The sequence below is a fragment of the Danio rerio genome, chromosome 18, assembly GCF_049306965.1.
Source record: "Danio rerio strain Tuebingen ecotype United States chromosome 18, GRCz12tu, whole genome shotgun sequence".
NCBI classification, from domain to species: Eukaryota; Metazoa; Chordata; class Actinopteri; order Cypriniformes; family Danionidae; genus Danio; species Danio rerio.
In genome coordinates, this window is record NC_133193.1 from 32,609,345 (window position 1) to 32,625,788 (window position 16,444).

Genomic DNA, 16,444 nt, shown 5'->3' on the forward strand with positions numbered 1-16,444 from the left:
TTATCTAAATATTTTTCAGAGATTGGAAGATTTGCGAGTTGGTGCGACGACAATCTTTGAGATTTGAATGTCAGTAAGACAAAAGAGATGGTGTTTGACCCTAGAGGAATTGGTGATCATAGCCACTACCCAGTTGTGCATGTGTCTTGTGACAAGAAAATGTAATTGGTTCGATACAGAAACCTCAGAGTACAAATTCTTGTTTGGTTGCATAGTCACAATATCAATTCAAGGCAAATAACACAGAGGTCACTGTCTGGCGCTAAACTATGTAACCAAACAAGAATTTGTACTCTGAGGTATCTGTATCGAACCAATTACATTTTCTTGTCACAAGACACAGGCACAACTGGGTAGTGGCTCATTTGTGCTCTCACACTACACTGCTTCTGCTCCTGCTCCAGCTTATCAATTTAATTGCATTTTAGATGAACAGACTTCAACATATCAGAGGTCATATTGTTTCAGCAGATAAGGTAAGGTAACTTTTTTGAAATGCAAAAAATAATTTGTTTATATTCTTCCTCGTTATGAATTGCATTGAGACCTTGTTTTTTTTTTTCAACAACATTGAACCTTTTATTAACATTTTTAATAGTTTAAATTGGTATAATGTGTGGGTTTGTGTTGTATATTATGGTACAAAAACTTGTAATAAATTCCAGTACATTTTCTGTTATTTTAGAGGACTTTTCTCTATATATTCTCTAAATAGGTAAATGTTCTCTGTGTATGATTGCTTACACATTATTTGAAATGACTAAAATGTCAATAAGTCACTTTTAAACTGTAAAGTTGAGTTTTCAATAGCAAAAGTCAAAAAAGCAAAGATGAAGTTCCCATAATGGAATTCACAACAGTAAATAAACGGAAAACACAAAATATGGAAACGGTTCATTTACAGATTTAGTTTTTTCAAATTGCATTGATTTTCATTGCAATCATTGGTCCCATAACCACATTGTCTCCATGGCCAAAATAATAATTGATTATAAGCTGGGATTCATCCAGATAACAATAAAGAAAATTTTCAACTGTTATTAAACTTTAATTTTGGATATTTTATTAACCATGACAAGAAGTGCCAGACGGGTGTTTTTTCAAGGGTCAAAAAAACATAAAAATGTTTACTGGGCAATGACTGCTGAGGTTGTATCATTCACTGAATCTTTGATAGAATACGGTAAATCCTTAGTGTCGAGCCCTGAAAAGTCATGTGAAATAAAATCTAATTGCAATGCAACACTTTGAAGCCACAACCCATTTGCTTATGCTCATTGAACAAGATCATACAAAAGGACAAGAACAACAATAATGTTGAAAAACTGCTTGCTACTAGGCTAATGCCAAGCCTTGACTATCTGCTTCAGTCCAACATTCACATTAGAAGGATGATGAAGAAACCAGGATTTAAATTTCATCAAAACAATGAAACAAAACACAGCCAAGAAACTTTCAAGAGGTTTCAGAGAAAGAAAATCAAGCTGTAGAATGGCCCAGTAAATCACCCGACTTAAATCCAATGAAAATTTCAAAACAAAGCTCAGATTTGATAGACAAGAACCACAAAGTTCATCAAGATTGTTAAACTCTTTTGAATTCTGTGAAAAAACATCCCACCTGAGCACTTAATTGTCCATAGCTGTGACCCTTCTGGAATTTAGTTTGAGACCATTGGTTCATATTAAAAAGCTAAAGCTGTTCATTTTGATTAGAATTAACAATATAAGCAAAGATTGGATTACTATTGCTAAACTTCAGATCATTGTTGTAAGAACGTAGTTTTCGAAATGTAGTTTTGACGAATTACAAAAAGTTATCATGATGGTGAAAACCTGTACATTTGTAGTCTAACCATCTTCCACCTTCTGCAATCTTACTCCAAAAATGAAAAAAGGGCAGTTATAATAGCTAAAAATGTGGAAAAGTGGTGGTATTATGTAATTGTATTGTATTGCAATATGGAGAATTAGCTCATTGTTTTCTTTTTCTAGCTTAATCCCTTTATTCATCTGGGGTCACTACAGTGAAACCATCAACTTATCAAACATGTTTTACGCAGCAGATGCCTATCTAGCCCCAACCCCTTACTGGGAAACATCCATACACTCCCATCAACACATACACTACCAACAATATTGGCTTACCTAATTCACCGCATATCTTTGTACTTGACGACAAAACCCTAGCAAACACGGGGGAAACATGCAAACGACACAGTTGAGGCTCAAACCAGCAACCTTCTTGCTGTGAGCCAATTGTGCTACCCACTGCCCCACCATGTCACCCAATATGGAGCAATAAAGTGTTAATTTTAAATCAAAAATAATTCACAGATACTTAAAAATGAAATGATTTAATGACAATGACTTGAACTAAGTTACCCGAGAGTGAGACGATGAGCAGAAAGAAAGGCCCAAAGACAGAGTAAGATGGCAGTAACCAGTGAAGAAAGGCTCCAAATCAGGAAAGAACAGAACAGCAAAAGAGCCAGAGCAGGAAAAGAGTAGAGATAAGTTTACCACCTATTTTGTATCTTCCTTGACCATGTGAGCAAAGCCCAAATACTGAGACATACAAACTGACCAATCATTGTGTGACCACATCGTAAAACCCCTAAGGTACACACACATTCCTGATCTTATCAGCATCTGCCTTTGGAATCTGTATGAACCTTCTCGGTGAAAAAGACATGTTCTGTAATGGAAACAAATGCATATGATAATTTACATTCATTTCAAAATTGTTTATACTTTACCATCAGTTAGTTACTGTTGTTATATTCTTCTACAGCACATAAACATGTCTGCTACTCTGCCAAGTCCGCTTTCGACTCATGTGCTCAATATAGCCCAAGGAGTTCCTGGAGCCAATATGACCATTGTCCTCCATCGCCTTGACCCCGTCTCATCAGCCTGGAACATACTGACAACAGGGTAAACTGATAAGCAAATTATTTAACCGATTAACTGACATGTCATCATGTCAATGATTCGTTGTCAATTGGTGTCATTAAAATACATGTGCTGGTCTTATTAGAATATCTTTAAGAAGTGAAACTTAAAGAATGTATACATTCATTCCACACAGATTGATAAATTTGAATGATTATTTTCAGTTGATCAGAATACTTTAATATAACTTAAAACCCAATACAAAGAAAGGATTTTTAAGAAATATTGGCCAAGTAAAAAGTATAAAGATGGTATGAGTATAAAGTATAAATGTATACGTAAAAAGTATGCTCCATTTTTTTTTCTGTCCCGAGAGGTCATGTTTTGATCCTCGATTGGTCTCACGCAGTCTAGTGATGCGATTTAGCAGGTCAGAGTTCACCAAGCTTGAACTTTGCACCGCAGCAACTTGCGAAACTTGACGCATGACCCTGCGTTTCCAGTCTGACCCATTCGTGTGCATATGAATAGAAGTCTATGGGAGGAAAAGCCCAGTGTGACCACAGCTTTCTACTGTTGTGTGTGGCATGCTGTGCATACTACTTAGCATTTTGCAGAAGTAGATAAATGCTGGTCAAAAATTTAATTCAGCTCTGCAGAAACTTCCTGTCAGAAAAAAGGTGTTAAAACTGAACACAGAAAGCCTTAAGCTTTTATTGTTGTGAATAAAATTCCACCTGTTAATATCAGTTGCCTATTTAAGTTGAAGAAATGAAAGTTGTTGTGCACCTCCTTAATGTAAACTTTGCATTGAGGATAACAGAATTCTATGAATCGAATTATTCATTTGTATCCAATAAATAGTTACGATTTTTGACATTGAAGAAAAACCTCTCCTTACCTTATTTATTGAACACGCATGCAATTGAGAGATTATTCCAACAGTTGCTCTGATAGTGGCCTCCACCTCTTCTGCACTGTTGGGTCTGGCATGTCGCATTTTCTTCTTCACAATACCTCATAGATTTTCTATGGGGTTAATGACAGGTGAGTTTGCTGGCCACTTAAGAACAGATATAATGTGGTCGCTAAACCAGGTACTGGTAGCTTTGGCACTGTGTGCAGGTGCCAAGTCATGTTGGAAAATGAAACCTCTATCTCCATAAATTTGGTCAGCAGCAGGAAGCATGAAGTGCTCTAAAATGTTGTGGTATAGAGTTGTGTTGGCCTTGGACCTCAGAAAACACAGTGGAGCAACACATGCAGGTAACATAGCACTCCAAATCATTACTGACTATGGAAACTTTACACTGTACCTTAAGCAACATGGATTATGTGCCTCTCCTCTTCTCTAGACTGTGACCCTATTTTTTTTTTCATCAGAGAACATAACTTTAGATCACTCAGAAGCAGTCCAATCTTTAGCCCAATATGCTTCTGATGCTGTCTGTTGTTCAAGAGTGGCTTGACATAAGAAACATGACATTTAAAACCATATAAATGTCTGGCATTTATACATCTGTGCAAAGTGGTTCTTGAAGCACTGACTCCAGCTGTAGTCCATTCTTTGTGAATCTCTCCCACATTTGAATGGGTTTTGTTCTCTCCTGAGTGCAGTTATCCTTAACTAGACTGAGAGACCATTTAAAGGCTTTTACAGGTGTTTTGAGTTAATTAGCTGATTAGAGTATGGCACCAGGTGTCTACTGAACCTTTTCACCATATTCACATTTTTTGAGATATTGAATTTAAGGGTATCATTAGTTGTCATCAAAATTAAAAGAAATAAACACTTGAAATATATCAGTATGTGTGGAATGAGTGTATATTGAGTGTATACTTGTTATACAAGTTTAACTTTTTTTTCATAAATTTAGTTTGATAAATCAACTTAAAGATATACTAATTCTAGACAAGCACCTGTGCACTTCATCCATGTAGGAACTTCTGTTTAACTGTATCTTGAGAGCCCTGATCTTATAGAGAGCTTTATACCTACTCACTGCAACTGATATATCAGGATATATGACCTTATATATATTCTGATATGGCAGAATGACCTTATATTATTAGTTTTCTGCAAGCTGGTAATGTCTAAATTGTAGTGTTTATGTGCAGATTGTTTAATTATGATATTGCTAGACCTAAAAAAAGTCATATTAGGATTCTCTTGCTTACTGATTGTTACAGTTTAATACATGAGTTTTGAAGGTAGGCCTAATTGTTATTAACTTTTGTTAAACTATATAACTATGACATTTAACTTGAAAAAATGTTATGCTAGTGCTCCATGTTTATTTGTAATTTTCAATAAATTTACAAAGATATTCATGTTGTCATAATGGGCTATAGTTTGTAGAAATTTGTAGAAGATCATTAATTAAATAAATTATTACAACAAAACAACACATAGAAAAGTGATGTACAGAATACTTTTTGAATGTGGTGCAATAACTACTATAATGATTGTGTGAAGTATCTAAATGTGCAAGCTTTGTGCAAAAGTACATTTACATTAAAAATAAAAAAATAATCATAATAAAAATATATAACAGTGTACTGGAATATCATGGAATTTCGTAAGGTCCGGTATAATTTCTTTCAACTCCATTTGATTAGATTGATGCAGGCATTCACCAGACAAGCTAAACATTGTAACCAGCGGATATGACACTAAAAACCACATGCAGGTTTAATAGCAAGGTCAGGTAAGCTATGGTCAATACAGGGGCATACAGATGTATACAGGCAATCCATAAACCTAGTCAAAGTAACAGGCAAGAGGTCAGATGGTAGGCAGCAGGCAGGGATAAACAGACTAACAACACAGAAAAACAAGACAAAGTAAACGCATTGTAATGTGATGTAAACAAGACTCTGCGAGTGAAGTGAGTGTGTGTGCTACTTAAGTAGTGTGTGTAATTAGTCCTTGACAATCCTCTGGTGGTGTCTGTGCCATCAGTCAGGATGAGGAAAATGTGTGTGAGAGTGGAGTACATTGTATGGAGATAAATAAAATGGTGGATTTGTAGTCCGTAAACTATTGTGTGTGAATTCCAGCGATCTGTGGAGTTAGAATCGCTGGTGATCATGACACATATCAAGATAATATAACTTTTAATAGCTGTGGTTTCAATATGACCACTTTAAAACCTGTGTGTTAAAAAGTAACTGGCATTGTTATTCTCATAGTGAATATTAAAGTCATGCGAACATGTTTTCAAGCTAAAAAACATTTTAATATTATGTTACTATTTTAACACATTATTTTAATAGTATTAATATAGAAGCACAACAACAGCTTGTTTTATGTTCATTAGTTAAATTAGGTTTTTCAGTTTGTGAAAGTCTGAGATTTTAAAATTTAGCTTAAAGTGCACAGGAACAGTGGGCATCCCATTCTCCATTCGCATGCTGGATAGAGGATTGAAATAAAATTTTTATTTTAATTCTAAAATATGTCAGATAGTGCATAGATCTATAGCAGCAACTGGCTAAAGGGTAAGAGTGACCTGTGTGAGAGCAGTGGGCTGCCTGGAAAGTCTCAAAAACACACAAAATCAGGGTGAATCAAACATGAAAGATGGTTTGCACATTCATAGGGATAATTAACTTGCAAATTTGTCAAATATTCAAAACTTCCTGTACACTGTTATACATTTGTATGTATTTGTATTTTATGATTTTATGTATTTTTATTTTGTAGCCATAAATTGTTAATATACTGTCAATTTAGTTTAAATGTATTGTGCATGTGAATTTAGCTACTCATGCATAAATAATATCAGTGAATTCTTTGTAAAACTATCTAGCCCCATTAATGCCTTCCAAATATTTTTATGTTAATCTATAGTGTATATTAATATAATATTAATATAAATAACAATATATATAATTCATATTAACAGCAAATCTTGACATGGCCTAAGCAATATGTATCAGTTTTGTCTAAATAATTGAAAAAGATTTTAATGGACATTAAAATTGAATGTTTGTGAATTATAGGATTACTAATGATGATGGGCGGTGTCCTGGGTTAATCACAAAAGAAAACTTCATTGCTGGTGTGTATAAAATGAGATTTGAGACTGGAAAATACTGGGATGCTTTGGGCGAGACATGCTTCTATCCATATGTAGAGGTATGGAAAAACTACATAACGCACACAGGTCATTTTAATTCCTGGACCTGGGGACTTAATTCAGTTCATAGAACTGTGAGTCTCAAAATTGAGCGTGTTAACTAGAATGATTGGTTGGTCCCCAGGACCAGGAATGAAAACCACTAACTTGCCATTCTTTTGACAATTTTTTCAATAACAACTGATATTTCCTTTTTTTCAGATTGTCTTTACCATCACTAATACATCACAGCATTACCATGTTCCTCTACTTCTGAGTCGTTTCTCTTATAGTACATACAGGGGAAGCTAAAGGTAAAACTGCTTGTATTTTACAGTGCTGTACTTGTATGCTCCCACTGTAACCACTTTGTTATAATCTTCAGTTGTTAGTCATTTAAGTATTTTGTTGATGACTTGAACATTACATGTTAATGTAGAGGATCAATAAATTTTGAGTTGACACATCAGAAATTTGTCATGTATTTGTTTGTTTGTATGAATCATAAAATGATCATGAAAAAACAATCGGTAACACTGTAGAAGGATGTCATTTGGCATGCAATGCACAAACACATGAGTATACTGCTGTACAAATCCACTGTATTATGAGGTTTAAGGTGGCAGCTGAAGTGCAGCAAGGAGTATGCATCTTTAATGTCAGTTCCCATCCATTGACAAGTAAGCATGAGTTATATATCCATATGGAACAGTGCCCTAACTCTTTCCCCAAGATAACTTATCAATTCAGAGAAAGCACTTTATTGTGGTAAGGGAAGCCCTTACACATGTCCTGAGTGGGAAACACTCTGTCTTCTGGGAATGAAATATAAGACAAAGTAAGATCGTAGGTAAAAATGTTATGTAAAGAAATTATGCAACCTTCCTTTAGAGTAGTTTCTTCATTATCACAGCTTGCCAGAGTGAAATGATCTGCCTTCATTAATCAGCAGGAGGATGAAAATGTGTTTTATCCAACCTGAATTTAAGTGGGGATAAAACATAAATGTAAATATAGAATAAAATACTTTTTTGTTGTTTGAAGGCATATTTGGTTCTTTGCTTTGATATATATTCCTAGAAGAGATTTTTCTGAGGGAAATCAAATTAAGATGAAAATCATCAAAAAGGCTGGTAGTGGCTGGCAACTTAAAAAAATGTAAAATAAAAAAACACTGACAGTGAAGAAATGAAAAGTGACATTTTTGATTTCAGTTTGCACTCAAAATAGATGTGTACTGTACTTGCGCCCAAATGCATGGTTTCGGATTAAGTTTATTAAGGTAAAAGTCATAGTTAGTGGATTGGTAATAGTGAAAATTATACCTTAAAATCAGATAAGAGTTGAATACATTCACTCATAACTTTTTATTGCATATTTATATTTATAAACTACTCAATCATCACTGTTAAATGCCACTGAAACTGGAGTAAAGAAAAGCATTTTCCCATTACCTACAATAAAGAAACGTGAATAGTGTGATTTCAGTATTTTGTACTTAAACATTATATTTCCAAAAGTTTTGGATCCGTATAATTCATTGAAATAAGAAGTTTCCATTACTGCCTTTATGTCCACAGGGGTTTAAAATTCAGCATCTAGCCATGCAGACAGCTTCTACAAACATTTGTGAAAAAAACTAGTTCATACACTCAGTGCATTTATTTTTAAACACATGCCATAATATATTAAATATCTACCTTTACCAAATGGTAGATATGTTGGTTTATGGTAAAAGTACCAGAATATGCTATCAGAAAATATGAAGTGTAAGACTAATTTATTTACAAACATAATCAAAATAAATCACTTTTGAACACTAAATCATTTTTATTGTTTGTTTGAAGCATGGCATAAAATATTTCAAATTCTCATTTAACATCTTTTCTTGTTAGTTTTTTTTTTTTTTTTTTTTACAAAAAAAATGTAGTAGTGCAACATGATTATGTTTGTTTAATTTTTTTGTAAACCATTTGTAAACATGTGTAAACCATTATTTAAAACAATCCTTTTAATTACTTGAACATTCATTATTTAAAACAGTCAAAACAAAACCCTTTGATAGAGCGGCAGTCAAAGGGATAAGGGATAGGTTGCCATCTGTGTTGTGTAATAAATGCAGTCATGAAATTCCTTACTACTAAATATGCCAAGGTCAACAGATAGTGGTGGTACTATAACAAAGTAGAAGCAACAAAGTGGAAGCAACAACAAACAGCCAACAAAGAGCTCAAAGCCATGATATATCTCTTAAAATTACATTTAAAGATTTAATAGAAAATTCAATACAATCATATATATATATATATATATATATATATATATATACATATATATATATATATATATATATATATATATATATATATATATATATATATATAAATTTTTTTTCTTGTCTGCTCTTCTAAACTATGAAAGTATGCTCTCCCCTCCGTCATTTGGCCCTTGAATGAATGTAATGTTCAATCATCTTTTCAACATAAATACTATCTAGTTAGATATCTAAGAATATATCAGCCTCATATTCCACCTGTTAATGACACCCTGTTAACATTTTTAAAATAAAGTTGGTAATTCAACTTAACTTGGTAAGTTTTTGCTGTCTCAACTAGTCTGTTATAGAGTGTTTGTCCACTCAACTTAAAAACATACTGAACCAGCACCCTTTAAATTGTGCCCCATACTTCCAATCCAGCAGGTAGCGGAATATGCACCATTAATTAAGTTTGCCAACCGCCAGTTAAGAAATCAGACACATGGAATTTTTTTGCCAGGTTTTTTAATTGTTTAGTCATCTCATTTGATAAGTAATCCTACTTCAAATGTGTAATAACTTTTAAAATGACATATATATGTACTGATAGTTAATGTATTGTTCACAGTATAAATGTTTCTTGAGCAGATTAGACCTTTGCTAATGCATGTGGAGTTTGGCCACATTTATAATGCTTAGTAAAGATTGTTTTAGGTTTGAATTTGCAATATCTCAATATGTGTATAAAAAGTAGGACTTTCTTTTTCCCTGACTGATCTACTACAGGTATTTTTATATAGACTTTAATGGATCTCAAATGTATATTCAATGGAAGACATTTTAGAAAAATATTAACAGTAGTTCATTTAAATGTAATTTTCTCATTTTAAAGGTTGTTCCAAGAGCAGACTGACTTAAAGATATTTTACCAGTATTCATTCATTCATTTTCTTGTCGCCTTAATCCCTTTATTAATCAAGGGGTCGCCACAGCGGAATGAACCACCAACTTATCCAGCAAGTTTTTACACAGCGGATGCCCTTCCAGCCACAACCAATCTCTGGGAAACATCCACACACACATACACTCATACACAGCTTAGTGTTTTTAAATAAAAAGATTTTTTACTGTTTTGCATTTCTTATATAAACACAGATTCTGAACAAGAGCTGAGCAGTGGAAATCCGTAACTTTTAATGAACATTGGAGCAGACATACATTGAAATAAAGATGCTGAGATCAGATTTTTGTGTTCTGGGCCCGGATTTTCAAATGGTTTAATCCGTATAAAATTGATCTGGATTTAGTAATCCTTTTTTGTGATCCGTGATCATGTAATCCAGCTTACTTTTTGAGCCAGTTTTTCAAAGCAACATCGGGTTGCATCAATCTGATCCGGATAGAAACTTTTCAGGAACACTAAATCTGGACCGGGATGAACAGGATAGGAAATCACAACGTAGAACTAAAGATATGTAAAGAGCAACAAGTAGAAATATAGATGTATTGAATTTAAAAAAAAAAGACTTTGTCAAAAACTCTACAATAATTTTATACTTTCTCATCTGATGTGGAGAGAGCAGCTTGTCTGAGTGTCACCTTTAGGAGGCAGATCTCAAGTCTGGCCTTGGTTTGCTGCAGTTTGGTCAGAGTCAGTTGTTCCTCTACCAGACGAAGCTGTGCTTCTGCCCTTTCAGTCTCTTTTTGCAATTGTTAAAAGTGATTTCAAAAATCAGCGATTGCCATTATTTGGATTTTTTGGTTATTCTGTAATTATTGCATGCATCACTAATAAATATTCAAAAAAATATATATATATTTTCCATTGTAATGAATATATACAGGAGAAGTCAGAATTATTATCCCCCTGAATTATTAGCCGCCCGGTAAATTTTTTCCTCCAGTTTCTGTTTAATGGAGAGCAGATTATTTTTAACACATTTCTAATCATAAAAGTTTTGATAACTCATTTCTAATAACTGATTTATTTTATCTTTGCCATGATGACAGTTAATATTTGACTAGATATTTTTAAGACACTTCTACACAGCTTAAAGTGACATTTAAAGGCTTAACTAGGTTATTTAGGTTAACTAGGCAGGTTAGGTTAATTAGGCAAGTTATTGTAAAAGGATAGTAGTCTATTGAAAGAAAATAAAGCTTAAAGGGGCTAATAATTTTGACCTTAAAATGGTTTTAAAATAACTAAAAACTGCTTTTACTCTGCTTTTGCTGAAATAAAACAAATAAGACTGTCTCCAGAAGAAAAAAAAATATTATCAGACATACTGTGAAAATTTCCTTGCTCTGTTAAACATCATTTGGGGGAAAAAAATCAAAGGGGGGCTAATAATTCTGACTTAAACTGTATATCAATTAGTGACAGAATAAACTATATTGTTTTTGGTCAATTTTGACAGCTGTTTGGGGGATTATTTTATGAGGTCAAACTCTCTATTTTGATGTAGGTCTATACTGAAAGGCTGAATACGTTAAAGCCTACCTAATCACTGTAGCCTGATGGATGAACAAATACAATTAAACCTTATGAATAAATGGGATATCTTGTAAGATACTGCATGATCCAAATCTAGTTTTGTTTGATAATTTTTTAAAGTTTTTATTACATTTTGGGCATGAAATCCATGATGAATCCACCCTTCTGATGGGATCAGTTTAATCCAGGTTTTTTGGATCAAAGTGATCCAAATCCTACAAAAAAAGTCTGAAAACCCCAAACTAAATGCTTGATCCGGATCAAAACCAAGATCAGATTATGTGATCTAATCTGATTATGTAATCCATTTTTTCTTTTGAAAAACCCATTTTCAAGATTTGATCCAATACCTTATCCAAGCCCTGGATAAGGTCCGGCCCTGGGCCCTGGGCCCGGTTTTTCAAAAGGTTTAATCCGGATCAAATTGATCCGGATTTAGTAGTCCTGTTTTTATGATCTGTGATCACGTAATCCAGCTTACTTTTAGAGCCAGTTTTTCAAAGCAACATCGGATTGCATCAATTTGATCCGGATATGAACTTTTCAGGATTACTAAATCTGGATTACCAGTGCTCAACCACAATGTAGATAGACAGGCCTGTGTAAAGAGCAACAAATATAATAGCCAGTGTGGGGTCAATATAACTTTATTTTTATCTGAAATAAAAACTAAGAAAATTTTATAAATAATAAAATAATAATAATAATAATAATAAATAATAAAAACAAGAAAAACCCCACCCCATCCCAACCGTTGCAGGTCTTAGTCTGCTCATCTAAGACCTGCAACACTGTACATTGAGGATATTTATAATAAGTTTCAAATATAGATGTAAATAAAAAAACACTTCATGTCAAAAACTCCACAATAATCTCAGACTTCCTCATCTGATGTGGAGAGACCAGCTCGTCTGAGGCCTTTAGGAGGCAGATCTAAAGTCTTGCCTTGGTTTGCTGCAGTTTGGTCAGAGTCAGTTATTCTCTGCCAGATGAAGCTGTGCTTCTGCCCTTTCAATCTCTTTTTGCAATTGTTGAAAGAGAAATCTAAAGTCATTGCCATTCTTTGCATTTTTATTTTTGGTTATTCTGTTATCATTGTATGCATCACTAATAAATATTCTAAAAAGAAAAATATTTTCCATTGTGATAATTATATATAATTATAATTATATATGTATATCAATTAGTGACAGAATTTTTTTTATTGTTTTTGGTAAATTTTGACAGCTGATTGGGGGATTATTTTTTGAGGCCAAACTCTTTCTACTTTGCTGTAGGCCTATACTGAAAGGCTGAATACGTTAAAGCCATTAAACACTATAGCCTGACGGATGAACAAATAAAATTAAAACCTTGTGAATAAATAGTATATCTCGTAAGATACTGCATGATCCAAAAATAGTATTATTTAATACATTTTTAAGTTTTCATTACATTTTAGGCATGAAATCCACCCTTCTGATGGGATCAGTTTAATCCAGGTTTTTTGGATCAAAGTGATCCGAATCCTACAAAAAAGGTCTGAAAAACCCAAAGTAAAGGTTTGATCTGGATCAAAACCAAGATTGGATTACGTGATCTAATCCGATTAGGTAATCCGTTTTTTCTTTTGAAAAAAACATTTTCAAGATTTGATCCAATCCCTTATTCAAAATCCTAGTGGATTACTTTTGAAAAACCGGGCCCTGGTGTCAGTCACACCCTCGGCTGGTTCCTGCAGCTCCAATCACCGCTCTCGCTCACCAACCACCTCTCACCACACCCGTGCACAATCAGCAGCATACTAATTACCTGCACCTGAACCCACAATTACTGGACACCATAAATATCCACCTCTTTTTCTGATTCATCGGCTGGTATCGAAGTTGGGTGGTTCATATCACTGGCTTGCCTGCTTCCACTCCACTTCTTCCATGGATGTCTGAATGAGGGAAGTGACTAAGCTATTTTGGTGTTTACCTGAAGATCCGATGTTTACCTGATGAGCTGTGTGTGTATGAGATCGCCAACATCTACTACACTCCTGCTTCATCACTCTGATTCAGTAATGTTGTTTTGAAAAACCCTCAAAAGATAACCTTTCTTGCGTTAAACTGTGACAGTGTCAAAGTCCTGGTGCCATTTTTTTATTTTTCCTCAGAGTCTGTGTTGTGTATTTTATTTTATAGTTTTACAGTTGTTGCACATTTTTACTTTACAATTACTTTGTAAAAATACTTTATGGGAAAAAAAAATACTTTGTAAAGACAATTATGTAGTATTTTATGTGTAAATGCTAAATTAGGAGTTAAGACCTTTTAATAAAAAAATAAAATAAAAAATAAAAAGTGTTACCTTTTGATTTTTATGGTTCATCTGAGTATTAGTAGACTGTCGGTTTTAATATCTGTTGATGCTGCTCCTTCATCAGACATTTAACTGACTATAAGAAACTTTACAAGTAGGTGTCTACTTGCACTAACCCTAACCTAACAGTATAATCTACTGAGAATTATTTGGCATGTAGATGCAGTGTAATTTTAAATTAAACAAACGGACCATTAAAATAAAGTGTGAATGAATGTGTAATGTGTTTTTTTTTCATCTGTTTAGTTTCTAATTGAGAAAATTTGCTAGATTAAGTTTAGTAAATTTGAACATTTAGGTTAATGTATTTAAAATAACTTGGCAAGTGTTGCTTACTTGATAATGTAAGTTTACCTACTAAAAATAAACTTTGCAAGTCCAGTTCACTTGAAATAAGTAATTGGGTCAATTATTAACTGTCCACTAAACATTTTAAGTTGAGAACTTGGATAATTCAGTCAATACAACAACTGAGTCAATGCAACAAGATAATTTAACTAAGTTAAGTGAACAAATCAATTTTTACATTGTAGCTTTAGCTTGTCTTGTTTATGCTACAGCTCTAAAAAGTTAGTTTTATTATGGAGTTATTCTTCACTGTGATGCCAATGACATAACTCTATATCTTGAAAAACATTCAATATTCTTTGTCACAAAATACAGTGAAATACAGTCCATACATGCCGTCACACAATGCTATAGTATTAGAACTGCAATAAATAAATATACATTTTATATACATGGATACAAAATCGAAGTAATGGTATGGACAAAACAACTGTAGTCAAAGTCATCGCAATAAGACACAGGACTCTATGCATGAACGCGTGTTTACTTCCACATTGCGCATTTTACAGATGGCAAAACCCAGGCCTTCTGGGAATGGCAAAGAGGGGAGGTTTACACTCGATATGAATGAGAATCCTGTACCAATGAATGCCCAAAATCTGGAACATGAATATTTTCAGTTCCAGAGCCAACTTGGGTGAGTGAGGCATCATTGAATGTTGTTGATGGCTCTTTTGGGAGCTCTTGGATGAGTTTTCGCTGTGCTCTTGGGATAATTTTGGTCAGCCGGCCACTCCTGGGTGTGGCTATCCATACAGTAAAAATATATATTTTTCCTCACCAAAATATGTTTTAAACATGTGTTAAATGTTCTATCTGTGAATTTTATTTTTCTTAAATCAAAAATATATTTTATTTTAACCAAATTTTTTTTCTAAATAGATTTTCTATTTCTAAATATATTTTAGGGTGAAAAAAAATACATTTTGAATTTCACTGTAAAATTTGATCAAAGTGTCCATTATTTAAAATGTTTAAATGTGTAAGTAATTTAATAGAATAATAATACCTTATAATTTATTAATTAATAATAATAATAATAATTAATATGTAACAGACATGCATCATGTGTATCATAAACTGTTGAATACAAACAAAATGTTTAGTTTCTGAGATTCAAAATTATTAGCCTCTTGAAGCTAATCTTTTCCCCAATAGTCTACAGAACATTGTTATAACTTGCCTAATTACCCTTTCCTGCCCAGTTAACCTATATAACCTAGTTAAGCCTTTAAATGTCACTTTAAGCTGTATAGAAGTGTTAAGTAGAGCTTGAGAAGTATTGCAAAGAGGAATGGGTAAAAATTACCAAAGACAGGTGTGCCAAGCTTGTGGTATCATATTCAAAAAGACTTGTGGCTGTAATTGCTGCCAAACAATTTCAAAAAATCTTTTTTCACATTGTTATTATGGGGTATTGTGTGTAGAATTTTGAGGAAATAAATTAATTTAATAAATTTTGTTATAAGGCTGTAACATGGAAAAGGTGAAGTTTACAGATGCACTGTACATCAGTTACTAGTGTTTTTGTGTGCTTAAGGATGGGGTTTTCAAACAGTGGATGTTTCTGTCCAGGGTTCACAAGCATTGCGAGGTATTTGAATGATTGACAGCAGTTTCGAACAGAGAGGCCTGCTTCTCGAACAGCGCGAGAGGACTGAATTCAGTTAACTTTTGCAGTGTATTGCTGTCAAATACATGCTTATTACTTAAAATGCCCATCTTAGTGTTTATTTTTGTGAACCACTTTGTTCAAGTTTGTTCGAAAAAAAAAGTGTTTAGGAGAGTTTTAATAGAGCAACATCCTCAGATACATGCAGAAAATAGGATTAAAAAGCAGACATGGCAATAGTGCAAAACAAATTTAATTTACCATTTCAAATAAATCAATAAATATAAAGTATAGTAACCCATGTCAGTTGTACTTTTTATATAATATTGTTTTAGAAATTCTGCAACCATGAGTCAGTAACCCTCTCTG

General features: G+C 33.4%; 1 protein-coding gene across 1 annotated transcript; it reads left to right on the forward strand.

Moving 5' to 3' along the window:
* Window positions 1-332: 332 nt before the first annotated feature.
* On the forward strand, window positions 333-7,484 carry uraha (urate (5-hydroxyiso-) hydrolase a). The gene is made up of 4 exons (NM_001045452.2): window positions 333-476; window positions 2,794-2,936; window positions 6,900-7,035; window positions 7,238-7,484. Exons 1-4 carry the CDS (start codon window positions 429-431, stop codon window positions 7,325-7,327), a joined length of 417 nt encoding a protein of 138 aa, NP_001038917.2. The 5' UTR covers window positions 333-428; the 3' UTR covers window positions 7,328-7,484.
* The last annotated feature ends 8,960 nt before the right edge of the window (window positions 7,485-16,444 follow it).

What these genes read in the sequence shown, in the direction of transcription:
- uraha (NM_001045452.2), top strand. Translation starts at nt 429, where the DNA reads ATGAACAGACTTCAACATATCAGAGGTCATATTGTTTCAGCAGATAAG. An exon ending in ATATTGTTTCAGCAGATAAG is followed by an intron (nt 477 to 2,793) that starts GTAAGGTAACTT and finishes ATTCTTCTACAG; the next exon opens with CACATAAACATGTCTGCTAC. An exon ending in GCTTCTATCCATATGTAGAG is followed by an intron (nt 7,036 to 7,237) that starts GTATGGAAAAAC and finishes CCTTTTTTTCAG; the next exon opens with ATTGTCTTTACCATCACTAA.